General features: G+C 52.4%; 2 protein-coding genes across 11 annotated transcripts; one reads left to right on the top strand and one right to left on the bottom strand.

The window, feature by feature from the left end:
* The first annotated feature begins 1,054 nt into the window (after positions 1 to 1,054).
* On the top strand, positions 1,055 to 23,624 carry PHYKPL (5-phosphohydroxy-L-lysine phospho-lyase). 9 transcript variants are annotated; one of them, XM_069476220.1, is made up of 13 exons: positions 1,055 to 1,114; positions 1,947 to 2,065; positions 3,087 to 3,246; positions 6,229 to 6,303; positions 7,072 to 7,159; positions 7,236 to 7,352; positions 8,673 to 8,755; positions 9,025 to 9,250; positions 15,714 to 15,868; positions 16,247 to 16,336; positions 18,707 to 18,837; positions 19,668 to 19,747; positions 23,231 to 23,624. In XM_069476220.1, the coding sequence occupies exons 1-12, from the start codon at positions 1,056 to 1,058 to the stop codon at positions 19,715 to 19,717; spliced, it is 1,353 nt and encodes a 450-aa protein (XP_069332321.1). In that variant the 5' UTR covers position 1,055; the 3' UTR covers positions 19,718 to 19,747; positions 23,231 to 23,624. The 9 variants fall into 9 exon arrangements, with proteins under 9 accessions (XP_069332321.1, XP_069332320.1, XP_069332322.1 ...); XM_069476219.1 differs by lacking the exon at positions 1,055 to 1,114 and having other exon boundaries at positions 1,413 to 2,065; XM_069476225.1 differs by lacking the exons at positions 1,055 to 1,114; positions 1,947 to 2,065 and adding an exon at positions 4,296 to 4,978 and having other exon boundaries at positions 3,182 to 3,845.
* HNRNPAB (heterogeneous nuclear ribonucleoprotein A/B) lies at positions 21,035 to 27,386 on the bottom strand. Of its 2 annotated transcripts, XM_069476229.1 has the most exons (8): positions 27,169 to 27,386; positions 26,832 to 27,063; positions 25,843 to 26,011; positions 24,964 to 25,122; positions 24,666 to 24,797; positions 22,755 to 22,872; positions 21,925 to 22,065; positions 21,035 to 21,643 (listed from the first exon to the last, which is right to left on the bottom strand). In XM_069476229.1, the coding sequence occupies exons 2-8, from the start codon at positions 27,038 to 27,040 to the stop codon at positions 21,573 to 21,575; spliced, it is 999 nt and encodes a 332-aa protein (XP_069332330.1). In that variant the 5' UTR covers positions 27,041 to 27,063; positions 27,169 to 27,386; the 3' UTR covers positions 21,035 to 21,572. The 2 variants fall into 2 exon arrangements, with proteins under 2 accessions (XP_069332330.1, XP_069332331.1); XM_069476230.1 differs by lacking the exon at positions 21,925 to 22,065.
* Positions 27,387 to 27,933: the final 547 nt, after the last annotated feature.

Raw genomic sequence — 27,933 nt, 5'->3', positions numbered from 1 at the left:
TATATATATCTTACCATAATAAAAAAAAATAAGAAACTTCACATGTTCTTTAATAAATGCCTTAAGCATTTTCCAATTTTATTGGGAAGAAGAACTCAGAATGAGGGAGTGCTCTAGAGGACTGGGAATCATGACAAGAGAGACAGAAAAGGCGGGACAAGCAGGAGCCTCCCCTCCCCATGCCTGTGTGGGCTACAGCCCCAGGCCCTTGCTCTATAGCGTTTGTCAGGGCAGAAAGTCCCAGTGTCCCACCCCAGGAGGGGTATCTCTCAGTTCCCAGCCCCTTGGAGGCCTTTTCTTCTCACTCCCTGGGCTGGAAGTCAAGCAGACACCAGTTGAAGTCTGGCCTCTGCAGCAGACTTGCTGTGTCTGACGACAAAGCCCTTTCCCTTTCTGGGCCTCAGTGTCCTGGACATATACAACAGGGCTCAGGCTTTCCAACTCTCTTCCTGCCTCAACTGCATGATTCTCATAGCATTGATACACCTCGTGTTCACCCTGCCTGGATTCTAGCAGTCACCTTGGTGCCCTGCAGACCGAGCCCACGGTGATCTCTTGGCCAGCCCCAGCCACGGCCTTTACCGGGCTGGGAAGACCCTAGGTCCTGCCCAAGCACAGCAATCGCTTCCCCGGCCCTTGGCTGGGTGCCAGTCACACACTCCCGTTTAACCTTCAAGGTGCACCCCATTTTATGCGCGGGGAAGCGGGCTCAAAGACTCAGCCTGACTCAGGCCGAGGCCTGCGGGAGCTCAGAAACACGCCTGGGTGCCGGACGCAGCGGCGAGGTCGCCCGGGGACACTTCCCTGGAAGGAAAACCAGAGAGGCCTGGAGGGGCGAGGCCCACGGCCGGGGCAGCTCTCAGCAAGGCGAGCACAAACCCCGCTCCCGCGGGACCGCCAGGTCAGGGCTCCACAGCCGGGAGGCTGCCAGGCCCGTTTGCCAAATAATACAAGAGCGAAAGCAAAGCGGGCACGGGGGCGGGGCGGGGCCGGCGGGCGGGGCGGGGCCCAGCGCGGCGGCCGTGAGGGCGGGGGCAGCGGCGGGCGGCGGCGCCATGGCCGCGGCGCGGCGCGCGAAGGCCGACACGCTGGCGCTTCGGCGGCGTCTCCTCAGGTACCCGGCGGGCGGGCGCGCGGCGCACATGGCGCACGCGCGGCCGGCGCGGAGCCCTCGGCCCCCGCCGGCCCGGCCCGGCCCGATCGCGACTCCGGCCCCGGAAGCTGGCGGCGCAGGCGGTCTCCGTGGCCTCCCCGCAGCGCCGTCTCCGGCCGCCCTCGGCGCGCCCAGTGGCTCGGAGCCCGCCCCGCCGCGCACGCTGCCCCGGCTCTGGCGCCTGGGAGCGCGGTGGCCCGTCCGCGGGACCTGGGCCCGGCTTGAGAGGACCCGGGAAGGGGCTGAAGGTTCAGGCGACGTTGGGGGCGGGGCAGCCGTTTCCCCAGCAGCCTTCGAGAACGTCCGCGCCTGATAGGAGAGGGGCGCTGCGTGGGGCGTGGGGGCGGGTTACGCAGCCTCCCGCAGGAGCTCAGGGCCGGCGCCCAGCAGGGCCGGCGGGACCGCTTAGGGCTGAGGGCCGGCCCCTGACGCGGGTGCCCTCCATCCCACCCATCTCAGCGAGGAAACGGCCTCACAGAGCCCTCGTGGGTCTGGGGCAATCACCTTGTCCCAGGATCCGAGGGACTGATGTGGGCACATGCAGAAGTGAGCAAGGCCACAGAGGCGTAGCGTGACTTAAGAAACAGTCTTAAGCTTCAGCAACTTCTTACCCCAACCGTTTCCTCCTTTGCAGCCACATACGGAGTAGGGAGACGAGACGGGGAAGCAGCACCTTGCCCTTCACGCTTTTGTCCTTTCCGCAAACTGGGAAGGGGTGGGGGAGGCCTGTGATGGTGGACTTCTCCCTTCAGGTTTTCAGACATGGCTGTCCACTCCTTGCCTGTCCCCACAGCTCTTCCTGCAGACTCTTTTTTCCTGAGGATCCTGTTAAGATTGTCCGGGGCCACGGGCAGTACATGTACGACGAGTGGGGGGCAGAGTACCTGGACTGCATCAACAACGTGGCTCACGGTCAGTATCACACCTTGGGTCTGCAGGGTAGGAGAGGAGGCTGAGGCTGTGAGCCTGGTCCCAAGGTGACTCTGAGGTTGCAGAGAAGTGTGAAGAAGCGCGGTGAAGCTGAGGCACCACCCGTGTGCAGAGGAGGCCCAGTCTTTGTGATGTAGCTATAGAAGTCTCCAAGCCAGAGTTGTGCTAAGCCAGGCAGAAGTCAGAGTTCTAGGCCTGTGGGGCCAGTTCCACTTAGGACTGATGACGAGCTCAGAGGGTGGCGAACAGCCCAGCTATGACCAGCAACGCAGCATGTTGTCAGTGTCATGGCAGGGTTTCCTCCCTACTGACCGTCTCAGGTGCTGAAGTCGGAACTCAGTCCTCCGGGCGGGGCTGCCAGAGCTGATGGAAGGAAAGGCAGGCGGCGACTCAGCAGAGGTTCAGAGCAGGGGCTCTAGTCCGAGACTGCTTGGGCTCAGGTCCCTGTGCCCCACTTAGTGACTTTGTGTTCTTGGGCAAATTACTTAATTCTCTGTGCCTCAGTTTGTTCATCTGTAAAATAGACATGATAATACTAGGTACCCACCTCAAGGTGTTTTGGAGAATTATGTGTGTTAATTCATGTAACTTGCCTGGCACATGGTGAGCTCTCAATTCATGTTCACTGTTGTCATTATCCTTGGCCTCTGGCACTCAAGATTACCTCGGGCCCCCACTGGCTGGTGAAGTCAAACCTGTTGATGATGGTCACCTCCTACCCCTTCCTTTTGTCAAGCAGAAGGCCTCAAGAGGCCTCCTCAATGACATGGGCTAGGTAGGGTATCTGCCAGAGAACCTTTTCCTTCTGCCAGAATCTCAGGGACTCCTTTTCTAGGTCTCCCTTTCCGGAACTGGCATCTCTCTCTCCCCCTCTGCCTTCACACTCCCCTTGCCACCTCTCCCTCCCTGTGTCTCCTTGCGGGGTTTACAGCATGGGGCTGGGGGAGGTTTGGTGGGACTGGCTGAGCAGAGTGGCCGTGTGATGGAGGTGGCCCTCTTCCAGTTGGGCACTGCCACCCTCTCGTGGTCCAAGCAGCACATGAACAGAACCAGGTGCTCAACACCAACAGCCGATACCTGCACGACAACATCGTGGATTACGCGCAGAGGCTGTCAGAGACCCTGCCAGAGAAGCTCTGTGTGTTTTATTTCCTGAATTCCGGGTAAGTAGACTGCCGCCAGCCCCCAGCAAGAGGGTCAGACGACAACGAAGAGTTGCTCACGTGGGCCCGGTGTAGTGTAGCCCACCAAGTGTGGACTTCAGGAAGAGGCAGCCCTCGCTGCACCAGGCTCCTGCACGTCCCAGCCGCGGACCCTGGTGCCTTTTCTGTCGGATCCAGTTTCCTTGTCTCTTAGTAAAGGATGCCATTCCCTCCCCTCCACGACCATTTTGGGGGCTTAATGAGGTAATACGTTCCTTTATTTCTGCTTTATGGATACAGTCAGAATCTCTGCCCTCAGCTTGCTCAGTGAGGAGCGAAAACATCAAGTGATTCTGCAAAGAAATACAGAATTATAAAGAGGGCCATTGTCTGGAGGAAGAGCACAGGGTGTAGCGAGGCCTGGAGGTACTGGGGGGACCTGACCTGTTCTGGGAATGTGAGGGAAGCCTTCCCTGAAGAGGTGATGCCGAGCTAAGAGCTGACTAGGAGATAACTAGGAGAGGAAGAAGGAACAGTACTGCCCGCTCCAGCGGATATACTCCTGTCAAGGTTGGCCACCACACGGAACAGCCTGTGCAAAAAGGCCCTGAAGCAGGAAGGTGTGTGGTACCCTGGCTCACTTGAGCTGAAGGAAGGCCAGTGAGGGAGAGGGGAGGGTGTGAGCTGACACTGGGAAGGGAGGCAGGACCCACCGCTCAGGGCCTTGCCTCCCAGCCAGGGAGCTGTCTTTATCCTGAGAGCACTGGGACGCCATTGGAGGGCTTTAATCAGGGAAGCGATCCAGGCAGGGGGAGAGCAAGAATGGACACTGTTAGGTGCCAATTCAGCAGCCAGGTAAAAGGCAATGGTAGCTGCTTCCGCTGGGAATAGCAGTGGAAACAAAGAGGCAGATGATCACAGCATATTTGGGAGGGAACGTTCCAACAAATAATAGGTAGTGGCGTTTAGAGTATAGTAAAGATTATTATTATCATTGCCATTTGCGTACTACATTCATCAATCCCCCACATAATTTCTAGGAGGTGGAATTTACCAATTTCATTTTACAGATAAGGAAACAGCAGTTCAAAGGAAGGAACTAGCTTGCCCAGGGCCACCCACCAGGAGCCTGTGGAGCCAGACCTGTAACTTCTCTGGGAAGAGCAGGGAGCTGGGTGCAGGAGCCAGCCTTTCCCCAGCGGTGGAGGAAGCGATGCTCTTACTGGCTGACTCCACCAAATGTATCCTATGTGGATTCCAGTGACTTCTGTGTCGCCAAACCCAGGAATCTCTGTGCTGTAGTTGACAGAGTCAGCACTGTCTGCAAATGCTTCTCCCCGTGCTCCCCAGGCACTGAGCTCCCCTGGGTTTCTGCCAGCTTCCCTGGCCACTCCTGCCCAGTCTCCTTTACCACCTCCTGCTCCTCTGTTCCTCTGGGCTGCTCGTGGTCATTTTTCTCTCTGAGCCCTCTCCTTACGTGATCCCATGCGTTCCCTGGGTGTTGTTAAATATCATATACTGGTGACTCCCAAGCCCGGACACTTCCCATGTGTTCCAGACTCGGTTCTAACTGCCCTTGTGACATCTGACGAACATCTCCAACTTCACGTGTCCCAAAGACAAGCAAGAGCTGGTGGTCTTCCACTAACGCCCAGTGTGGGACCATGCCACTGTTCTCCCTGATGCTCCTGGACACCCACCCCAGAGCTGCCCAAGAAGACTGTCCACCCCGCCTCCCACCCCATCGTGCCCGGTAAAGGGCATTGCCGTCTACGTCTCTGCTCAAGGCAGAAGCCACGTACACACATGGCCCTGCATCCATCCTGCCTCGTCCATCTCCAGGATGTCTCTTAACCCCACCCACCTCTCGCCATCTCCCTGGCACCACCTGCTCTCACCTGGGCATCCACCTCTCAGGTCTTCTCACTTCTGCTTTCACTCCCTTCTACTCCATCAGACACAGCCAGAGGCTGCCTCCTAAAATGGGAGCTGAGCGAAGTCCCTTCTCTGATTAACAGTCTCCAGTGGCATCACATGGCACTGAGAAGAAAAGCCAGGTTCCTTCCTAGCCTGTGAATGTGACCCCTGCGTGTCCCCATTTCCTGCCCTGCCCTCCTTGGGCCCTGGCCTTGCGTGTCTTCTCTTGGTTTCCTGAGCACACCGAGCTGTTTTCTTTCATGGGGCTTTGTGCATACTGCTTCCTCTGCCTGGAAACCACTCCCTCGGGACTCAGGTCAGGTGTTGCCTCCTCATAGAGGCCTTCCCTGACCCTCTGTGTTGGTCTGCTAGGGCCGCCATAACACAATACCACTGACTGGGTGGCTTAAACAACAGAAATTTATTTTCTCAGTTCTGGAGGCTAGAAGTCCGAGATCAAGGTGTCGGCAGGTTGGGTTTCTTTTAAGGCCTCTCTCCTTGGCTTACAGACGGCCACCTTCTTGCTGTGTCTTCACATGGTCATTTCTCCTATGTACACATGCCCCTGCTGTTGCTCCATGTGTCCAGAGTTCCTCCTCCAATGAGAATACCAGTCCACTTGGACTAAGGCCCACTTTAATGACCTCATTTTACCTGAATCACCTTATGTCCAAATACAGTCACATACACCGGCCACTCTGAGGTACTGGGGGTTAGGGCTTCGGCATAAGTTTGGGGGAACACAATTCAGCCCTAATGCCCTCCTGTCTAAAGTAGGCCCTCCTCTGGTTCTTCTGCCTTGGCCCATGTGTCCATTGTAGCACTTACCAAAATGATCGCTCTTTATTTGTTTTTTTGGCTTTCATGACACGTAGTAGAATGTAAGTTTCAGGAGCGCCAGGGCCTGTTTTATCTACTGTTTTGCCCCCAGCTCCTAGCACGTAGGAGGCATTTGATAGTTACCAAATGATTATCTGAATGATGTCTGAGAATCTTCTTGCAGCTAGAAGGGCTCCTGCCCTCAAGGTGTCTCTGTGGGACGCTCCTGGACACCTGTCTGAGCTGTGCCCACCTTCTCGGTCGTAGGTCAGAAGCCAACGACCTAGCCCTGAGGCTGGCCCGCCGATACACAGGACACCAAGATGTGGTGGTGTTAGACCAGTAAGTACAAGTCACTGCCCTGCCACTTCCAAAAGCCTAGGCCACAGGCTTACTGGGGATCAGTGAGGCTTTGGCTTTGGGTGCCTTAGGCAGGGAGGATGAAGGGCCTGGGCCGGTGAAGGGGAGTGTGGCAGGCAGAGGACCCCAGAGACACCTCCTTGGAGGCTCTGTCCCTGGGCCACTGGGAGGGGAGGGCAGCTTCTGGGGAGCAGAGAACGTTTTATAACGGAGTCAGAGTTGGTCCTGCAAACTTTTAGATGTTCAGACTGTTCTAACAGTAGCTTCCACGTGTTGAGTACCTATGAGCATAAGACCCAGGCCCGGGTTTAGAGCATCATCACATTTAAGATGCATTAGAGCCTTGAAGGAGAAGTCTCCCCGTTTTACAGAAGAGAAAACTGAACCCAGAGAGGTTAAATCAGCAGTCCCCAACTGTTTTGGCACCAGGGACTGGTTTCATGGAAGACAGTTTTTCCACAGACGGGGGTGGGGGTGGGCGGCGAGGCAGCGGCAGTAGTGGTCTGCAGCCCAGGGCTTGGGGACCGCAGGGCTGGGTGATCAGCCTCTGCTGTGCAGGCAGCAGGCGGCCTTGTAGGAAGTGCCACTGACCCCAAGGCCCACGCTCTGTCTCAGCCCACAGACTCGGGGGCTGTGTCAGATCAGAAGAGTCGGCCTCCCCCCGTGTCTTCGGAGGTGGGTGGACAGTGGTCAGGGCCAGGCCGGGGCGTGTGTCCCGCCTGGTCTGAGCCTACCTTCCGTGCTCCCCAGCGCCTACCACGGTCACCTGAGCTCCCTGATTGACATCAGTCCCTACAAGTTCCGCAGCCTGGACGGCCAGAAGGAGTGGGTCCACGTGGTATGCGCTGCCCAAGTCGCGACAGGTCGGTGCCCACCCCTAAGCCCGGATGACACGGTGCTGTCACTCCCCGCAGGCACCTCTCCCAGACACCTACCGAGGCCCCTACCGGGAAGACCACCCCAATCCAGCTGTGGCCTATGCCAATGAGGTGAAACGTGTGGTCAGCAGTGCACAGGAGAAGGGCAGGAAGGTAACCACGTCCACACCTGTCCAGTCCATCAAAGAGTGAACGTCATCCCCGTTGTTGTCACTTCCAGTGTGCCAGATGCTGGGAACCCAAAGAGCAGCAGACCAAGGCCCTCGAGTCAGGGTCAGGGGAGGGGAGCAAGGGACTCAGCAAGGGGTTGTCCACTGGTGAGAGCCTGGACAGAGACACGGCTGGGTGTCTCTTAGGCGGCCAGGGCCCAGGTGGGTGGTGTGGGTGTGGAGGAGGTGCCGCCATTCCCAGGAGGTGGGCAGTGGCAAAGGAGAGGCATCCTGGGCGGACAGCCAGCACAGAGGGGAGCATGCGAGGGTATGGCCCGGCTGAGGGCGACGAGCCTGGCGCAGGCAGGACCTGGAGGCCAGAGGCCCCAGTGGTGCGCTGAGCAGCTGGGCTGCTCCTTCCCTGCGGGCCGTATGGTGGAGAGGCCTGACGGGGCAGCATGGTAGAGGGGCAGAGGCAGGAGAGACACATCACCCATGGTGACAGTAAAGGGAGGCTGTTAGCAACTGGCCGAGGGCTCTCTGGAAGGCTTCACTGACGGGGTGGCGGGGCCAAACGCCGGGTGTGTGATGAGGAGGGCAGGCTGTGGGGCTAGAAAGGCCGCGGGCCCAACAGGGAAGCCCAGCCTATGTGTTTCAGAGGCTGTGCAGCCACTTCCATAAAACCTAGAAAAAAAAATTTTCTGGTCACAGCAGGGATAAGGGACCAGTTTCCCATCCCATCAGCCCTTCCGTTGCCCCAGCAGTGGCCTCTGAAGCAGCCCTAAGGCAGAACACAGTTGGGAAGTCACTGCTGTAAGCAAAAGGGGTCGCTGGAGGGTTTGACGCAGGACAGGGGCGTCACCCCTGTTGCCCCGTGGCAGATGGGCTGGGAGCGGTGTCCGGTTAGAAGGCATCTGCAGGAGCCAAGACAGGCAGGTCTGCCGGGAGGCAGGTGTGTCCAGGCAGAGGGGAAGGAGTGGGTTCAGATGTTGACCGATGGGGTGCAGGAGGGAGGGGCGTGGTGCTGGTCACCAGAGAGCAGGGAAGGAACAGACTTATGGCAGAGAAATCCGTGAATCTAGTTTAGGGCATGCCAAGTAAATACAAGCAGTCTGGAGGCATCCAGGTGGTGAGAGTTGGTTTGAGGCCTGAAAGAAAACTGAGTCACAAACCCTCAGATGTGATGTGGAGCCCAAAGTAGGGACTCGGCCATGGTGATGACTTGTCCTGCTTGGACCAGCTCCAAGCTGGCACCAGCATGGCATGCGGGGCTGGTCACTCAGCACCTCCGTGGTAACATTCCTGACATGCATCTCGTCCACAGATTGCAGCCTTCTTCGCTGAGTCTCTGCCCAGTGTGGGAGGGCAGATCGTTCCCCCTGCTGGCTACTTCTCCCAAGTGGCAGAGTGAGTAGGTGGTCTGCCCCAAGGAGGGCAGAGCTGTAATGGGGTTTCCCAACCTCTCTTCCAATCCCAATCCCAAGTCAGCCTGGTCTGCTAGCCAGAATTTTGAGACAAAGCCCTTAAAGAAATAATGACCCAGAGAAGGCCAGCCATTTGCCCAAGACCCCCCCACCTACTGCTGACAGAGCCAGGATTCAGCCCCAAGATCTCCTGACTCCTGGTCCAATCTCCCTCCCCACAGCCCCCCATCAGCCATCTGTCCTCTGCCGCAGGCACATCCACAGGGCCGGAGGGGTCTTTGTCGCAGATGAGATCCAGGTTGGCTTTGGCCGAGTAGGCAAGCACTTCTGGGCCTTCCAGCTGCAGGGAGAGGACTTTGTCCCAGACATTGTTACCATGGGCAAATCCATTGGCAACGGTCACCCTGTTGCCTGTGTGGCCACAACCCAGCCTGTGGCAAGGGCATTTGAAGCCACCGGTGTCGAGTACTTCAACACGGTAAGTGACAGCTCAAGAATAGGGGAGCAACATGGGTTCTGATAGGCCCCAGGAGATCAGCAGAGGCCCCAGGACTGGCACTGTGCCCAGCATGAAGAGCCAAGACACTAGCCTTGGAGAGGTTACAGCCAAGTCAGATCAAAAACATAAAACACCTTTAAAAATTAGTGTCAATCCAAAAGCTGTCAAAAAAAAACCGGTCTTATACAATATACAGAAAGAATACAAGACTCCTCCTTCCAGCAGAAGCTGCCCACCCTGCCAGGCCATGTATCAGGTGCTGGGACCCTAGAGCTGGTTAAGATGCCTCAGGAGCTTGGCCTGTTTGTCCACTATGTGGTCCAGGAGCAGAGCTCACACTACAGTGGCTCCCTGTCCTTGGGGTGCAGGGTTGAGAGCATTCCCTCAGTGAAGGTGGCCCTGAGACAGCAGTGCAGAAGGGTGAGGGAGCATGGGAGCCAGCAAGAGCCAGGGGTCTGCACCAATCTGAAAGCAGGGAGGGACCACGGAAGGGCTGTGGTGGTGAAGAGAAGTCCCTTTTGGAAAGATCTCTGGCACTCAGCGTGGAGAAAGAACTGCAGGTAGGAAGACTGGTTCGGGCAGGAGAAGAGGAGGAGGGACAGAGGGATGGGAACTCACTGTGTCTTCCCCCAAAAGAGCCAGTTTGAGTTGGAGACTGAGACATGTCGGGATTTGGCAAGATGGATAGAGAAAGCAGAGAAAGTCGCTAAAGGTGAGGGGAGTGACACTGGCTGGTGCTTTTCAGCAAACCGTCACAGTTTGCCCAGGTGACACATAGACCCACAGGCTCAGACACATGGTCATGATAGCGGGGAGGACAGCTTAGTGGAAGTAGTGTGTTCGTGGTTGTGTGAGAGCACGAGGCACAGCCCAGGCGGGATGTGGGTGAAGCAGTGGAGACAGGCAGTGGGGCCTCGTGTAGAAGCTGAGACCAGAGACGAGTCGAAGGGTGAACAGGAATTAGCGAGGTGAAGAGGAAGGAGTGTGTTGTGTCAGGTGAGAGACAAATGACCCCGTGGAGTATGATCCTGAACTTTTATTTCTTTGTTTTACTTGACCCTCAAGTGTATATGATTAGATTAAATATAATACTTGGACATGAAAGACTCTGATCAACTGTCTCTGCATGGCCCTCTTCCAGTTAATCAGTTGATTAACTTTTATGAATGTTACAAGCACTGGGGAAGCCATCATCCCAAATCGAAGTTCAGACCTTGACAATAACCTGCATCTACCCATGTGTTTGCCCCACCCTTCTCTCAGTGCCTCCCTCACCCAGGCAGCCATCACCCTGAAGCCCATGTTCATTATTAATTTCAGTTGTGTTTTGAATTTATACGAAGTCTATCATGCTGTATGTACTCTGGGGATTTATTTTTTTTCACCTGACATTATATTACTAAGAATCATTCATATTGCTTGTCACTGAAGTCCGTTTGCTTTGACTGTTTTATAATGGAATACCATTATGTAAATGTCCCACAGTTTACTCATCTGCTCCTGTTGATGTGCTTTGAGGTTCCATGTTTTTTAGAATTATGAACAGTGCTGCTATGAACAATTTTTATAAGTCACTGTTGTACATGTGCAGGAGTTTTTTTTAGGACTGTACCTAAGAGTGCAGTTGCTGACTCATGGTGTGTGTTCACCCTTAATTTTAAGAGGTAATAACATCTGTGTTCCAAAATAGTTCACAAATTAACATTCCCAACCAGCAATGTGTATTCTCTTCAACACCTTTTAATTTTTGCCAGTCAGGTAGAGTGTAAAATAGTAGCTCATGTGGCCTTGGTATGCCATTTCCTGATATCAAGTTATATAAAGCATCTCTTTGTGTTATTGGCCATGCTTCCTCTTCTGTGAAATGCCTGTTTGTGTCTTTTGCCCATTTTTCGATTGAGTTCGAAGTGTTTTTCTTATTTATTTGTGAGAGTTTTGTGTATCTGTGTATGTGTTTATATGCACATATACATACACATACATATCTATACATTCTTTATGCAAATCGTTTGTTGCACAAATTGTATATATTATAAATATATCCATCCAGTTTATAGCCTGTTTTTTCACTCCCTTTACATATTTGTGATGAACCAAAATTTTAAATATTAATCTCATCAACTCTGTCATTCTTTTATAGACAATGTTTTCATGTATTGTTTAAGATATCTCTCCCTGCTCCAAGGTATAAAATATATTCATCTATATTTTTGACATACAGGTCATTAATCTATGTGGAGTTGATTTTTATATATGGTGTGAATCAGGAATCCAGTTTCATTCTTTCAACATATGATACCAAATTCTTTTCAAAATTTTTTTCAGCTCCTTTTATTGTCCACTGATGTGACATGCCACCTCTGTCATGTAACCAGAGTTCATACATAAGTGGGTCTGTTTCAGGGCTCTCATTTCTATTCTTTTGGTTAATTTGTCTATCTGTCCCTGTAACATATTCCTTTACTACTAGAGCTTCCTAATAGGTTCCGATATCTGGTAGAAAAAGTCCTTTTTCACCTGTTTTTCTTGTTCAGAAGAGTTCTCACTATTCCTGCCCCTTTTCTCTTTCATTTAAATTTTAGAGTCATCTTTAAATATTTTATGAAAAACCCTGTTGGGATTTTGATAGGGAAATTGCTTCCTCTATAAATCATTTGAGGAGAATCGATTTATTTGCAACACAGAATCTTCCTATCCATGAATATGGTATATCTCTCCAGATTTTATAATTTTTCCTATAAAGATCTTATACATCGTTACATTTATTCCTAGATATTTGATACTCTCTTTCATAAATGGTGATTTCTTTATGTGTCTATTGTTTGCTGCTGGTACATAAAATACAGACTTTTGTATATTAATCTTATATCCATCTCCTTGCTAAACTCTTCTGTTATTTCTAATCGTTTATAGGCAGACTTGTTTTAGTTGTTGTTGTCTATGTAAACAGTCATATCATCTCCAAATAATGGCAGCTATCTTATTACACTGGGTAATACTTCCAGTACATAGCTGAATACAAGTGGTGACAGTGGGCATATTTGTCCAGTTTATGGAAATGCTTATAATATTTGTCCATTTAGGATGATGTTTATTCTAGATTTTTACTAAATATTCTTTATCAGGTTAAGAAAATTTCCTTTTATTACTAATGTACTAAGATATTTTAGTATGAATACGAGTTGAATTTTATCCTGTTTTTTATGCATTTGTTGAAGTAATACTTTTTTAATTTGTTAATATGATAAATTCTATTCATGGATTTTGTGATATTATATAATTTTGCATACCTGGGACAATTCCAACTTGGGTATGGGGTATTATCATTTTTGTACACTACTACATTGTTTGCTTATATTTTGTTTATATATTTGGCATCTATTTTCAGGAGTAAAATGTTGACTAAAATTTTTTTCTTAAATCTTAAGGTTTAGGGTCTGGGTCCTACCAACCTTGTAAAATGAGTTGGGAAGTATTTTTTCTTTTCCTTTTATATAAAATTGGGCTGATCTGTCCTTTGAAAATTTGTTAAAAACTCATCTGTAAAGCCATATGGGCCTTGTGTTTTCTTTGTTGGAAGATATTTAATTGCTGCTTCAATTTCTTTAAAAGTTATGTTTTATCACGCCTGTAATCCTAACACTCTGGGAGGCCGAGGCGGGAGGATCACTTGAGGTCAGGAGTTTGAGATCAGCCTGAGCCCTGAGCAAGAGCGAGACCCCGTCTCTACTAAAAATAGAAAGAAAAAAAAACTAGCCAGCCATCGTGGTACACGCCTATAGTCCCAGCTATTCGGGAGGCTGAGGTAGGTGGATCACTCAAGCCCAGGAGTTTGAGGTTGCTGTGAGGTAGGCTGACGCCACGGCACTCTAGCCCAGGCTACAGAGCGAGACTCTGTCTCAAAAAAAAAAAAAAAGTTATGTTTTTGTCAGTTCAGGCTGCTATAACAAAATACCATAGACTGGGTGGCTTATAAACAACACGATTGATTTCTCACAGTTCAGGAAGCTGCAAATCTAAGATCAAGAGTGCCATGGTCAGGTTCTTGTGAGAGTCTTCTTCTGGATTGCAGACTGCCAACTTCTCACTGTACCCTCACATGGTGGAAAGGGTGAGAGAGGTCTCTTATAAAGGCCTATTCCATTTATGAAGGCTTTACACACATGACCTAATAACGTCCTAACGGCCCTGCCTCTTAATACCACTGCTTTGGAGATTGGGATTGCAACATATCAGTTTTGGGGGTGCACAGACATTCATTACAAGTTATACAGGACTCCTAAAAGCTTTCATCATATTTTTTTCTGCCTCTTTTTGTCTTCTTCTGGGACTCCATTTGCATGTGTTCATATGCTTGATCGTGTCCACAGGTCTCTAAAGCTCTTTTGTTTATTGATTGATTGAGACAGAATTTTGCTATGTTGCCCAGGCTGGAGTTCAGGCGTGATCACAGCACGCCGCAACCTTGGGTTCGAGGAATCCCTCCCACCCTAGTGTCCCAAGTAGCTGGGACCATAGGTACGTGCTACCACACCCAGCTTGTTCATTTTTCTTCAGTCTTTTTCTGGTCTTCAGACTGGACTATCTCAGTAGATATACTTTCAGGTTTGCTGATTCTTTCATCCACCAGCTCAAATCTGCAGTTGAGCCTTATTGGTGAATTTCTGATTTCAGCTATTGTGCTTTTCAATTCTAGATCTTCTATTTGGTTCTTTTTAATAGTTTCTATCTCTTTATCATTAATCTCTATTTTGGTGAGACATCATTTTCATGATTTGCTTTAATTCTTTAGATATAGTTTCCTTTAGTTCTTTTAACATGTGTATGACATCTGATTTAAAGTCTTTGTCCAAGAAGGTTAATACCTGGGCTTCCTCAGGGATAGATTACGTTGATTGCTTTTTTCCCCTGTATATGGGCCATGCTTCTTTCTTTGTATGTTTTATAATTTGTTGTCAAAAGCTGGACATTTTAAATAATGTAATGTGGCAACTTTGGAAATCATATTCTCTTCCCTCCCCATGATTTGTTGTTGCTTTTTTGTTGTTGTTTAGTGCGATTTCTGAACTAACTCTGTAATGTCTGTGTCCTTTGTCATGTGTGGCCCTTCTAGTCTCTACTTGGTTAGCTTAGTGGGTCATCTAAGGATTGGACAGAGAGCTCCTTAATTACCTTGAACCAGTAAGTCTCTCAGCCTGGAGTTTAACTCCACCTAAGCCTTTACTTCCTCGTTCAGAGCCTCAAGACAGCCAGTAGGGAGAGCTCGGGACTTTTCAGGACTTTCCTGAGCATACACAGCACTGGGCGTGAGCAGGTCCCTATGCATAGGAATGGCCTTCTAGATTCCCAGGAATGTATCAGAGCCTTTCAAAGCCCCTCGTAGACAACTCATAGTGACAGAAAGCAGGTCAGTGGTTACCTGAGGCCAGGTAGGGTGGTTGCACAAGGAACTGTGGAGAGTGAGGGAAACATTCCATAGTTTCATTGTGAGGGAGGTTCCCTGGGTAGATACATTTGTCACATCACATTGAACTTTACACTTTAAACATATACAATTTGGGGTGGGGTTCTTTTTTGCTCAGACCTTACGGGGATGAATAACATATACAGTTTATGATATGTAAATTATACCTCAATAAAGTAGACTTTTTAAAAAAAGATGTAGTTTAGAAACAAACAAAAGCCTGCAGGAGACACCTAGCTCCTGATCCTCTAAAGTGTGCGGCCTGACTCGAGTCCTGCAGGCGGGGGAGGGAGGTAAGCGAAAGCACTCTGGTGTCTGAAGGGAAGCACTCATGCTGGGCGTGGGGAGCCAGGAAGGCCAGGCTTGGTTTAAGTCGCAAATGCAGATTTGTGTGTATGAAGTCTTTCATTTTAAACTGTTAGCACCTAATTCATAACTTTAAAATAACGCCATATAAGCCAAACAAAATGAGTCCACAGGCCGACGTGGCTCCCAGGACCCTGCAGTCTGCCCTGGACTCAGCCAGCAGCACCAGGAACTCATGCCACACAGAGTGGCTTCCATAGGGGGCTCTGGCACGCTGCTCCTGACCCTCCGTGAGGGCATGGGAACTAGTCCATTGCGGTGGGTCTGGGCCCAGCCAGTGAGATGGGGCCCTAAAGCCTCTCTTGGCAAAAAGCAGCTCTGCAGGAACAGACCAGACACCCCCTCAGATTCCGCATCTTGGGGCCCTGACTGCACCCCTGGGAATAAGACCTGGGCTACAGTCACATGAGCACCTGGAAAGCCAGGACAGCCCATGGGGGCCTCAGGAGAAGCCCATGTACTGCCAGTGACAATGAGCCCTGAGGAGTTCTGGCCCTGTGCTCTTGTCACTGCCCTTGGAATACGTGTAGCAGTTCTGCTGCCCTCATCCTCCCTGGGATTTGGCCCACTCATTCTGCTGGGTGTCTGACATGTCCTTTGTCCCCGGCTCAGTTTGGGGGAAGCCCGGTGTCCTGCGCTGTGGGGCTGGCCGTCCTGGATGTCTTAGAGAAGGAGCAGCTCCAGGCTCATGCCGCCCGTGTGGGCAGCTTTCTGATGGAGCTCCTATGGCAGCAAAAGGCCAAACATCCCATCATCGGGGACATCAGGTGAGGCTCTGGGGGCAGTAGTCACCACCTACCTGCCATGTATCATTTTCTTCTTTCACCTCTAGCAACCTGGAATGGTGGGAATTTTTATGTCCACTTTCCAGAGGAGGGACTGAAATGGGGAGGGGAAAGCCAGGACAGCACCTAAGCCCAGCCTCCTTCCTCTGTCCACACCAAGGACCCCTCCATTGCCCAGTTACTTCTTGAAACTGTTTTCACCACCCTCCAGGGGTTCCTCCTGCTCTCAGCCTCCCCAGGAGGCACAGGGCAGAGCCCTGGTGGGCTTTCCAAAGGAGGGCTCAGCCAAGGCCCAGCAGAGGGTGAGCAAGGACTATGGTCCCTCAGGCCTGGCCCCTAAGATATCACCTTGCCCTCCAGGGGTGTTGGGCTCTTCGTTGGTGTGGATCTGATCAAAGATGAGGCCACAAGGACACCAGCAATGGAAGAGGCTGACTACTTGGTATCCAGGTATTTTTTCTTGAAACGAGTAGGAGGCACCATAGGTGCCTCTTTGAAAGCCTGGACCTTGAGTGGGAAGGACCCTGCCCGCTGCCTGCCCATCTGTCCACCCTCTTCCCACACACGCTGAGCCACAGACTAGACTGAAGGAGGGCAGCACCTGGGCCTGGGAGCAGGGGTGGCTGGTCAGTGGTTGTGGCAGTTCTACATCCAGTTCCTGGCCACAAAGGCTTCCGGTGAGGTGCAGGCCGGCCCAGCCCTGGGCGGCGGCCTCTGCTCAGAGTGCCAGAGCTCGCAGGCGCTGAGACCTGGGCAGCCCCAACACCACCTTTCACAGGCTGGGGGCTGGAGAAGGGAAGCAGCTTCTTGGGAATCACACCAGGTAGCTGTGGCAGCACCAGACTCAGGTTTCCGTCCCCAGAGCCACCAGTTGGTGGAGGGTGTCTGGATGAATCAGCATCTCAGGACCTCCTTCTCCTTCTCATTTATTATTCTTGCTACCTACATTCCCCATGCCTACCCCTCCCCCACCATGGAAACCCCTTCCGGTGTTTGACATTGTGTCCTTATTCAAACTGTGAAATGTGCATTAACCTGTTTTTAATTCATATAAACCGTATTGATGTAAACCTTCCTCCGCACCATGTTTTTGAGACTGCCATCCTCAGTGGCCAGCTGGGCCCTGTCTTCTCTCTGCTGGTCAGCGACGTGCACCAGCTCATCCACCCCTCGCAGGAGCCTCAGGGATTCTGGACAGTGGGGTGGTGTGGAAGGAGCCAGGCCCCAGGCTAAGCCTCATCTCTTAGCTCACAGCACTCAGGCTTGTTGCTGCAGTTCAGTGAGGAAGTGGAACTCGGGGCAGGTGTTTTACCACAGTCACCCTGTTACGTGGCAAAGCCACACCCCAGGGCTGTGACTCCAAGGTTCAAGCCTTGTTCTTTCTGGCATGGCTGTGGTCAACGTTGTCAGTGCTGGAAAGACTGAAGACAATCCCCCACACCCCCAGCGCTGATAAACAAGTGAATAATGAAAAAAGAACAGGCGGCCAGGCGCGGTGGCTCAAGCCTGTAATCCTAGCATTCTGGGAGGCCGAGGCGGGAGGATTGTTTGAGCTCAGGAGTTCAAGACCAGCCTGAGCAAGAGCGAGACCCCCATCTCTACTAAAAATAGAAAGAAACTATCTGGATAACTAAAAATATATATAGGAAAAAAAAGTGAGCCGGTCATGTTGGCACATGCTTGTAGTCCCAGCTACTCGGGAGGCTGAGGCAGGAGGATCGCTTGAGCCCAGGAGTTTGAGGTTGCTGTGAGCGAGGCTGACGCCACAGCACTCTAGCCTGGGCAACAGAGTGAGACTCTGTCTCAAAAAAGAAAAAAAAAGAAAAAGGACAAGAGCAGGAGTCACCAAGACTGTATAGTCACTGCAGCCACCTCTCAGTGGCCAGAGTACCTTACTAGGTTAAAAATGTCACTGGAATACGAAAAATGATTCTTAGGTACAAATGATAACGTTAAAGGTAAAGCCATCTTCCTGAAAAGAACTAGAAATCAAAAATGAATAGTCCTCTATCTGGGATTGCAGATAACCTGTAGGGCAGGAGCGTGGAAGTTACTGAAGCCAGTGTGGCCTACATAGGGTTCATTACCCTATTGTTTGCAATGTGGACATTTTCCATATAAAAAGGAAACAATACACATCACATCAACCCTACCTAAAAATAGGAAATGCAAGGCCAGGCATGGTGGCTCACACCTATAATCCTAGCACTCTGGGAGGCCAAGAAGGGAGGATTGTTTGAGCTCAGGAGTTCGAGACCAGCCTGAGCAAGAGCGAGACCCCCATCTCTACTAAAAATAGAAATTATATAGACAGCTACAAATATATATATAGAAAAATAATTAGCGGGGCATGGTGGTGCATGCCTGTAGTCCCAGCTACTCTGGGAGGCTGAGGCAGGAGGATGGCTTGAGCCCAGGAGTTTGAGGTTACTGTAAGCTAGGCTGATGCCCCGGCACTCTAGCCTGGACAAGAGAGTGAGACTCTGCCTCAAAAAAAAAAAAAAAAAAAAAAGGAAATGCAGGTGATTCTTGTTGCAGTCTAGTGCAGCCCTGTGGCCATTCTTGGCTGCTTAAAGGGGCTCCAGGGATGTGTGAGGGGAGGCACCTCTTCTGGGGGGCAGCAGGCTCAGGGCTGGGTGCAGTGCACCCTAGGTGAGGCCACTGGTGCTAGGGTACAGCATGAGTAGCCGCAGCAGTATCCTGGCAGGAGCTGACCTGTGGAAGGCTGAGGGCAGTACGACTGGAGCCCCAGGGTAGAGGCCAAGGCCAGGCTGAGGGGAGTCCCTGAGGGCCATGTGAAGGGGTGTCCTGTCCTCATAGGCTGAAGGAGAACTACATTTTGCTGAGCACAGATGGCCCTGGAAGGAACGTCCTGAAGTTTAAGCCCCCGATGTGCTTCACCCTGGACGATGCACGACACGTGGTGGCAAAGCTGGATGCCATTCTGACTGGTGAGCTTGGAGTCCAAGGAGCAGCGGCCATGTCTCCAGAACCTCTCAGCATACCAGGGAGGGCGTGAGAGCCCAACAGCTGGGTCAGGGAGCATTAAGTGCAAGTAGACTGGGCCCTGCCTGGTCTGGGCCTTTTCTCTTGCTGAGCCCAGGTCAGTGGGAGCGGAGCCACCACCCCAGGCTGCCTAGGCAGGCAGCAGACAGCATGGGACCCAGGACAAAGGCAGCCCAAACCCCATTACTTGTGCTTATAGCCACTCAGGGATACAGGTGACAGAAGCTTCCCTCTATACTTGAAGTTTAGGGCCACCACCCTTGGTTACTGAGCAGCTGAAACAAGATTTGTACCAGCAAGAACTGACTGAATGCAAAATGAAATTCCTCCCCACATTCCTAATCACCTAGGATGGTCATGCTCAGCCCAGGGTCTCCTGTAAATTCACTTTTAAGGGAATCTCTTAATTACCAAACTGGACACGGCTGTGTAGTTTTACACAGAGCTCAGTGAGACCCCAATTAGGCAAAATTATATCACGCAGGGACCAGATTTCCTTCCCACCTCTAGGTACTTCACTGCCACCCACAGATGGGCTTAAAACCAGGGCTCTGGAGCCAGGGCAGGCCCAGTCCCTGCCAGACACCACTGGAGGTGGCGGGGTACAGAGGCTGGCCACACACCTGGCTAGGGTTCCTGGACAGGGCCTGTGAGTCCTGGGAGAAGGGAGGGCTGGCTCTGTGCACTTTTAGGAAATTGTGGGTAAGGATAGGGGTGGGACTGAAGGCATCATGTCTTTGGCAGAGAAAGGTGAGTTCTTTGTGGTCTTTTCTAGACATGGAAGAGAAGGTGAGAAGCTGTGAAACACTGAGGCTCCAGCTCTGAGCCAGCCCTGCTCGGTCAAGTGTCCCCCAGGTGAGTAGGCCTTGCCTCTTGCTCTGAGACCCAGAGCCAATTCCTTAACCATCAGCACCCTCAGCAAGCTCAACCTTGTTTTTCAAGATGTTCTTTTCTAGGCCAGGTGCGGTGGTTCACGCCTATAATCCTAGCACTCTGGGAGGCTGAGGCAGGCGGATAGTTTGAGCTCAGGAGTTCGAGGCCAGCCTGAGCAAGAGTGAGACCCCATCTCTACTAAAAATAGAAAGTAGTGGCCGGGCGCGGTGGCTCACGCCTGTAATCCTAGCACTCTGGGAGGCCGAGGTGGGTGGATCGTTTGAGCTCAGGAGTTCGAGACCAGCCTGAGCAAGAGCGAGACCCCATCTCTACTAAAAATAGAAAGAAATTATACGGACAGCTAAAAATATATATAGAAAAAAATTAGCCGGGCATGGTGGTGCATGCCTGTAGTCCCAGCTACTCGGGAGGCTGAGACAGGAGGATCGCTTGAGCTCAGGAGTTTGAGGTTGCTGTGAGCTAGGCTAATGCCACGGCACTCACTCTAGCCTGGGCAACAGAGTGAGACTCTGTCTCAAAAAAAAAAAAAAAAAAAAAAGATGTTTTTTTCTGATTGATGTCCCCGTCCCAAAAGCTAGCTGCAATAGCGGGAGGCTCAGCTACCCAGGCTGTTGTCTACTCATCCCACCAAAACACTGGGCTCGCATATGCTAACAGAAGCAGCTACTTCCTCATTCAGCTCCTCCTAGGGGTGAGAAAAACCAAAACTTGTGAGGTGGCCATGTCCACTTGGAGCCACCAGGCTTGGAGTGCTCAAATTCAGCCAGTTAATACCCCCTGGCATTGCCCTAGTCTGAGTTCACATTGTCCTGCTGAAAGAGACAGACAAATCCCAGTTATTGGTCGGTCCAGTCTGGTGTTCAGGCCTGAGGGAAGCATGCCTGCTGGGGATGGCAGCCCTCACCCCACCATCTTCACCCCCTAACAGCTGCCTTTTAGGAGGCATTGCCCTTCTTTAAAGGGGGCTTACGTCCTGGGCAGGGTGGTCACTGAAGGAAGCTAGCCGAGGATGTGGGGGGGGTGTGGTTGTGCTGTTAAGAGCTCATGGAGGATATGGACTCAGAACAGCAAGTGGTAGCTCAGAAAGGTCAGCGGCCAGGTCCTTCTATCCAAGCTGTACCCCCACAACCGTGCCTGCAGCGGCAGGAGCCTGCTGTGGGAGAAGGCCCCAGTCCCAGGACACCCGGCCCCCCCCACTCTGGGCAAGAGGTCTCACATAGCAGATCCCACACTCACCCAGGCTTGGGTTTTTTTTTAATTTTTATTTCAAAAGCTTGGATAGCTTCAATATCCAGGTCGTGGCAAAATCAGGACACGTGTAAAATACCTTACAATACATTAGATTCCCAAAAGGTACCAAAAAGTACAGTAAAATTAACACTTCCATTACAGGAAATGTATGACACAAATAATATAAAATTAAAAGGTGAAAAAAAGGTGACACTGCTTTCCTAAGATACAGTTTACTCTTTACAACCAGGGTCCACAGGTCCAGGCTGCAGAGCGGCAGCGGGAGGCAGACCCTCCAGTCTGATTCTGGGAAACCTGGTAATAAAATCAGCCCATAATGCCGCTCTGGCCTCTGAGACACCACACGCTGCCTAAAACAACTAGAGCTCTGGAAATAGTAAACAGGAGAGTGATTTCCAGGGGGCAAATTTTAAATAAGATGCACATGGGACAGGCCATAGAAAGTTTGCCAAGTTAAATTTGGTACATAATTGTGTTCACTCCATATCCAAACAAAGCATGTGCGGTCAGTCGGTCGCTCGCTCCTGCCGCCGCCTCAGTATGGCTTATAGTTATTCTGATGGCCACCACGTCGCTGGCTCTTGCCGTAGTTTGTACTACCCTGACCTAGGGGACAAAAACAACAGTAGCAGCTAGTACTTGCTCAGCATTCACCCTGTGCCAGGCGCTTGACATGCATCTTCGCAAGTCCTTAACTGCCCTGGTCTGGGCAGGGATTACCTTCCCCACCTTACCATGGCCCACAGCTAGAGCTCAAAACCAGGTAGCTCCAGTGGCGGAGCCAGGCCTGTCTGACTCCAAAGCCCCTGCTGCCAGTGGCTCCTGTACTGTCTGTCCTGCCTCCCCTGAGTGGATAAGCAGATGGGGCCTCCCTCTCTCCTACTTACTGTAGTCGTAGCCGGGGCCGTAGCCGTAATAGCCATAGGGCGAGTAGTCGTAGCCGCCATAGCTGGGCCCGTAGCCCTGCTGATAGCCGTAGCCCTGGTTCCAGTAGTTGCCGTAGCCCTGATTCCAACTCTGACTCTGACCTGTGGGGGGAGCAGGGCACAGGGGCCCATGGACCATTTAGCACAAGAAGGAGCTAGGATGGAGGAAATCCTGCCCTTTGGGTGGCGGGGTTACTATGGCAACTCAAGCAGAAACCAGGGCGCTGCTGTTCTGATGTAGAGGGGCCTGGGCCCGGCCCTGCATCTGAGAGACCCAAGCAGAGGATCAGAGGCCAGGATGCTAACTTCACTCGGGCAAACAAGGCAGCTCACTCACTTAAATCACCCTCTGGTCGACCCCACCCTCCCTGGCAGCTTGGCCTTTAAAAAGATGCAGTTCAGGCTTTGGAGTCAGAGGGGCCTGGGATGGAAGGAGGTAAGCGCCTAGCACAGCTCTGTCCCATCCTTCTGCCCACTGCCCACGGGTGTGCCAGACTCAGAGGATACCCATAGAGCCAAGACACCCTATCATGTCCCCTGCCCAGAATGCAATGCAAATGCTCTCTCTTGCCCTGGGCCCCCAAAGCCACATGAGTAAGAAAGACAGGGCTCTTCATTCCAAGGGACAGCAACAGCACAGCCTCAAGCACATAGCCTTGACCCAGGAAAACCATGCCTACTCCCTGCCTGCCCACCCCTGCTGCACAGCACGAGAGGGAGCCCCAAGACAGGCATGGGAGGCTCCATGCAGGCAGGGAAATGGGACCCATCTTCATCTAGGTTCCACTCACCTCCACCGCCACCACCACCGCCGCTGCCTCGGTTCCCCCGGTTGCGGTTTCCACGGCCCCCAGAGCCATACTGCTGTTGCTGATAGACCTCTTTGGGCTGAGCCACCTTGATTTCACACTAAAAGCCAAGAGGACAGTGGGTCAGGCCAGTGGAGCAAGCTCAGGACAGGGACTGTGCACAAAGACATACACTGCAACAGTCAGTAGATAAGGTCCATTTGCTCAAAAACAAACATGCTGGGGTAGGAGACCACATTTGGGCTAGAAGCTCTTGGAACCACAACTAAAACCAAAGGCCTTTCTGATGAGAACCTTTCCTGGGGATGGATGATCTCAACCCCAGGGGAGCTCCACGTCTGTCTGACAGAGGCACAACTGGCACCACCTTGGTCCTACTGGGCAAGAGGGTCAGACAAGACTGCTCAAATGAGGGGCCTCAGATAAGGTGGTTCTTACGTGTTTTTCTTTTTTTACAGAAACTCATCTCACCCAAATACTCTACTGAGAAGGTGACCCTGACCTCCATCTTACAGATAAAGCTCTGAGGCTCAGGGTGCCTGAGGGTACCCACACCCTCCTCCAGGCACTGGTTTGTTGTTGGGATAGGCCAGATGTCTACATCCCCCCGGGTCCCAAAGAGTCAATTTCCTTTTTGCCCAAAAATCTGCCCACTGAGGGTAGGGTGGGATTGGGGACTGAAGTGCTCCTGTTTAAATAAATCACAACACTGTGTTTTCAAGCAAAGTCCCCTAATACACACTCCCATTAAATGTAGCACATTTTATACATTGTATCTCCATATAAGCATGAGCCTTTAATTGGCAAATTACCCCTACCAAGTAATACAATCTGTTGTTTTCTATCCTACTGAATTAAAAACATGAATACAACCAACTAAATATACTTATTTCTAATACTACCAGCAGTTTCACTTAAATCCCGCCTTAGAGGCTCTTCCCATCCATTTCCCATTATTGCACACAAAGAAAAAGGCCTCTCTGTATCACTGTCCACTGGAGTAACAACTAATGCCTCACTTGACTGCCCCTAAATTGTTACATTTTAAGAGCCTGACCCTAATCCAGTCTTTCCAAACTCTCAATCTGGAGGGAGGGTTCCAGAGGCCCCACCCTACCTGTCCCATCTTATCTGGCTGCCAAGTCCTACACAGACACAGTTGCTTGCCACACCCTGCCACACCCTCAACTCTAACTGCCAACTTAAAACCTCAACTACCTTCTCCCTGGACCAGAGTCCGAGGAAAAGCTACACTTCTCACTGCACAACACTCCACTCATTTGAAAGCACAACTGGCCCTGGATTTAAGCTGGCCAGGATTCTGGAAGCTCTCTGGGAGGGATCTTGGCCTAAGGGTAACGTTGATTAAGCAGTGCCCAAGGGGATGGAAAGGGACAAAAATGTGGTTATGGAGCCCCTTCCCAACCCTGCCCCCTTCTCCAAAACAAACAAACAAACAAAATTTGGTTGTAGAAAGAAGTAGAAAAATCCTGGAGCAAAAAAAACCTTCACCATAGAGGGAGTTACAGAAGTTCTAGAATCTTCTGAGATCTTAGCTGGAGGCCTAATACACCCAGGACTCTAAGATCTAGAACACTGTCACCTCTAGCTGTAAATCAGGAACCAAAGAGGCCACTCAGCATGCTCTAGTGACAGAGGCCACCTTTCCTCTCCTGTCTCCCCTCACATCCTATATATTTACTGGCAGTCCTCCCATCCTGGGAGCTCTCTGAAGGACAACAACACTGTACAGGGCAGCATACGCTGCAGAGAAACAGTAAGTCTGGCTAACCTGGAGAACTCTCGCTCCAGGTGGCCCAACCCCTAACCCACACCTGCAAGGGCCAGCTCTCCAGCAGCAGGAGGCCAGGCACACAGAACTGGGCACCTTACCTTGCTTCCACTGATAGTATGGAACTTTTTTTCCAGAACCTTCTTCACAGGTTCTTCTTCTTTAAAGGTGATAAACACAAAACCTCGTCTCTTGTTCAACTTTGGATCCATTGGAAGCTCAATGGCCTCGATCTGCAAAAAGCATAGGCAAACCTCAGGACCACTACCCCCAACCCCAGGGCATACAGGAGAAAGACCCACTAAAGGCCAGAGAGGGTGAAAAAGCAGCCCTGCCCAGGGCTCCAGGTAGCCAAGGCTACCAAGGAACAGGAAGGCAGCTGGCAAGCCACACACTCACCTCCCCAAACTCTCCAAAGTACTCCCTGATCTTTTCCTCGGTAGCTTCAGGATTCAGACCCCCCACAAAGATTTTCTTTACAGGATCCTTCTTCATAGCCATGGCCTTTTTAGGATCAATGACACGGCCATCCAGTCTGTGCTCCTTCTGGTCTAGGACCTGTTGCAACAGGAGAGAGACGGGTTCTAACTCAGCAGCCCAGACAAGGCCCTTCTCTTTGAGCCATAAAGACAACAAAAGACACCAGGACAGACACACAAATGCATTTCATCCCCTCAAATTTCTACCCCAGCTTGACTTCCCAATACAGTTTTCTTCAAATCCCAAGTGTAGCTGGTTTACCTCAACATCTATAAATCAGTCCTCATCCCTGAAGCCTTTGCCCATGCTGTGTGCCCTTCTTCCTGCCAAAGCAGTCCCAGCTTAAGGCCCATCCATCTCCGAAACAAAGAGGAATTCGGAACCCAGGCTGAAGACAGCTGCTGGGGATGGAACCCTCACTCCACCCTGACTATGTGACCTCCTCTACTTAAACTTGACTGGGCCTTAGATTTTTGGTTTTCCTGTAAAATGGGGCTAAATGCCCATCTCATAGCAATCTTGGATTCTTTTCTCATCTTCACAATAACATATCTAATACAGTGCCCAGAAAAGGCATATAAAAAGGTAACAGATGACTATGACCTTCCTGAACCACCCCAGCCCATACTCTCACTCCCAACTTCATCTATATTTTTACCCCTCAAAAACAGGAGCTTAATTCCTAACCTGTCTGCTTTCCCCAAAGCACTCAACCACAAGCACAGCACACAAACTGGGTATACCGTTATAATTCCAATCGTCTCCACTAAGACTGCTGATGTGCAGTACCCAGCTTACCTTCTCCACACTGGCTGCATCTTTGAAGAGGATAAATCCAAACCCTCTTGACCGTCCAGTGTTGGGATCCATTTTTATTGTACAGTCAACGACCTCCCCAAATTTAGTAAAATAGTCTTTTAAATCTTTTTTGCTGGTATCCCAACTCAGGCCACCGACAAACATTTTCCTGAAATGGTAGGATGAGACACATGGCAACAAGTCTTATTATAAGCTGTGATTTCAGGGAGGAATAGCCCTGGCAAAGCTTTCGCTGAAAAGCTTACAAAGCCACTATCCTTGTAGACAACGTCTACAGCCACCCTTAGAGTCTACATCGTTGAAGGATGTTAAAGCTCGTAGCACTACCCTCCAAACTCAACTCAACGTGGCCCCTAACACAACTTAACAAGACTGTGAAGCCCCAGGCTGTGCGAGAGAAAGGAAGGACAACCTCGCCGGAAGGACAACCTCGCCAGGGACATGGGCCCTGACTGCTCACAACTGGAAATTCATGCCTGCCACAACCATGGATCAAAAGGCCAGCGTCTTCCCCGCCTCCCGAGAACTCATTTCAAGGAACTGGAGGTTTCCTGGGGCCGAGACCGCCCTGGGTTCAGACCATGACTCCGCCCCTCGACAGGAGGCGGGAGATCTGGGCCCGGACGCGCGCCAACTCCGCCCACGCGGCCCCGGCGCAGCCCCACACTCGCGGCGCCCCGGGTCCGAGCGCTCCACTTCTTCCGGGCCGCCCGTCCTTGCACCTACCCCGGCCGCAGCCGCGGCCCTGGCCCTGGCGGCGCGCTAGCGGCCCCAGGGCGGCGCCAAAGTCGACCTAACAAACTCCTGCAAACTCCAGAGCGAACGGCGGCGCGCGAGCTGGCCGGCCAGGCGCGGGGACCTGTCTGCCAGCCGCCCGCAGGCCCGGCCGGCCGCCGCCCCTCCCCCCGCCGCGTGGCGCCAACAAAAGGCGGCCCCGGAACAAAGGCGGCGCCCCCGTCCGCACCTACCCCGCGTCCTCCTCGTTTTTGCTGGCGTTGATCTGGTCACCCTCGGCGCCGTTCTGATTCCCGCTCCGGGGCGCCGCGGTCCCGCCTCCAGCCCCCGCGGCGGCCCGGGTGCCGGCCCCGGCCGGCGACTCGCCTTCGGCGGCGGCCTCGTGTCCGTTCTCAGTGGCGCCCGTCGTCTCCATGGGCTGCTCCTCACCCGCTTCCGACATACTAGGCCGAGGCGCGGCGGCTCCTGAAACGAGTGGACACACACGGCGACAGCGCGTCAGGCCGGCACGGCTCCCGCCGGCGCTCCCGCCCGCCGCCCGCCGCCCGCCGCCCGCCGCCCGCCGCTCACCTCGCCGCCGATGACGCCGCGCGGCCCGCTCGTCCCCGCTGGGGAAGGCTCCGCGGGCTCGGCCGCGCTCGAGTTCGCGCTGCTGGGGCCTCACCTCCGTCCGCTGACGGAGCCGCTCCGACCGCGCTCCCGCCTCCTTAGCCACCGCCGACCTTAAGCTCAGCCCTGGCCCGCGCGGTGCCGCCGCCTGACAATGCCGACTCGTGGCGCTCTTTATAATGCCGGGGGCCAGGGGCCACCTCGCAACAAAGCGCATGTTCATTGGCTTCGCCAGCCCGTCACTCAGCCCTGCGCCGCCGTCCCATTGGCCGAGATGGCGCGCGCACTCTAGATCCGGGCGGGCTTTGTCCTCATTTTAGAACCCGCGCGAGTGAGGGCCCTGCGAAGGGTTCCTGAGGCCAGGCGGGGCGATGTGTCCTGAGCGACCCGCAGCCCCAGCCCAGCTCTCTAAGGCAGCAGCCTCTCGCCCTGGTGCACGCCATCCCAGCATTGGCGGCCTCGGCCTCCCCATTTCCCAAAAGAGGAAACTAGAGCCGAGGAAAGTCTCTCAGCCCGAGGACCCCCGCTGGCAGTGGCAGAACCTAGGCTTCCAAGATGGGGGAGTGGGGTCCTCCAAGGTCCTCAGCACGGGTCTGAGTGATTGGAATGGAAGCCACCCTCCTCCTTAACCTTGGTGCCCTCGAAGACTCGTGCTCCTGCCCTTTTGATTGCCTCCCCCAGAAACCAGGGGAGGGGGGCCACCAAGTGTCTGGTGCCAACAGTGTT

Source organism: Eulemur rufifrons, chromosome 7 (genome assembly GCF_041146395.1).
Source record: "Eulemur rufifrons isolate Redbay chromosome 7, OSU_ERuf_1, whole genome shotgun sequence".
Taxonomy (NCBI): Eukaryota; Metazoa; Chordata; class Mammalia; order Primates; family Lemuridae; genus Eulemur; species Eulemur rufifrons.
The sequence above is the reverse complement of the archived record's forward strand: the minus strand, read 5'-3'. Positions and strand labels throughout refer to the sequence as shown.

Excerpts from the sequence above, each read along its gene's own strand:
- PHYKPL (XM_069476219.1), top strand. The coding sequence starts at position 1,885 with ATGGTGGACTTCTCCCTTCAGGTTTTCAGACATGGCTGTCCACTCCTT. Across the intron at positions 8,756-9,024 it reads TACTTCTCCCAAGTGGCAGA|GCACATCCACAGGGCCGGAG; the intron begins GTGAGTAGGTGG and ends CCTCTGCCGCAG. Across the intron at positions 16,337-18,706 it reads GCTGACTACTTGGTATCCAG|GCTGAAGGAGAACTACATTT; the intron begins GTATTTTTTCTT and ends CTGTCCTCATAG.
- HNRNPAB (XM_069476229.1), bottom strand. The coding sequence starts at position 27,040 with ATGTCGGAAGCGGGTGAGGAGCAGCCCATGGAGACGACGGGCGCCACT. Across the intron at positions 24,798-24,963 it reads ACTTTGGAGAGTTTGGGGAG|ATCGAGGCCATTGAGCTTCC; the intron begins GTGAGTGTGTGG and ends TGCTTTTTGCAG. Across the intron at positions 22,873-24,665 it reads ATACTATCAGTGGAAGCAAG|TGTGAAATCAAGGTGGCTCA; the intron begins GTAAGGTGCCCA and ends CTTGGCTTTTAG.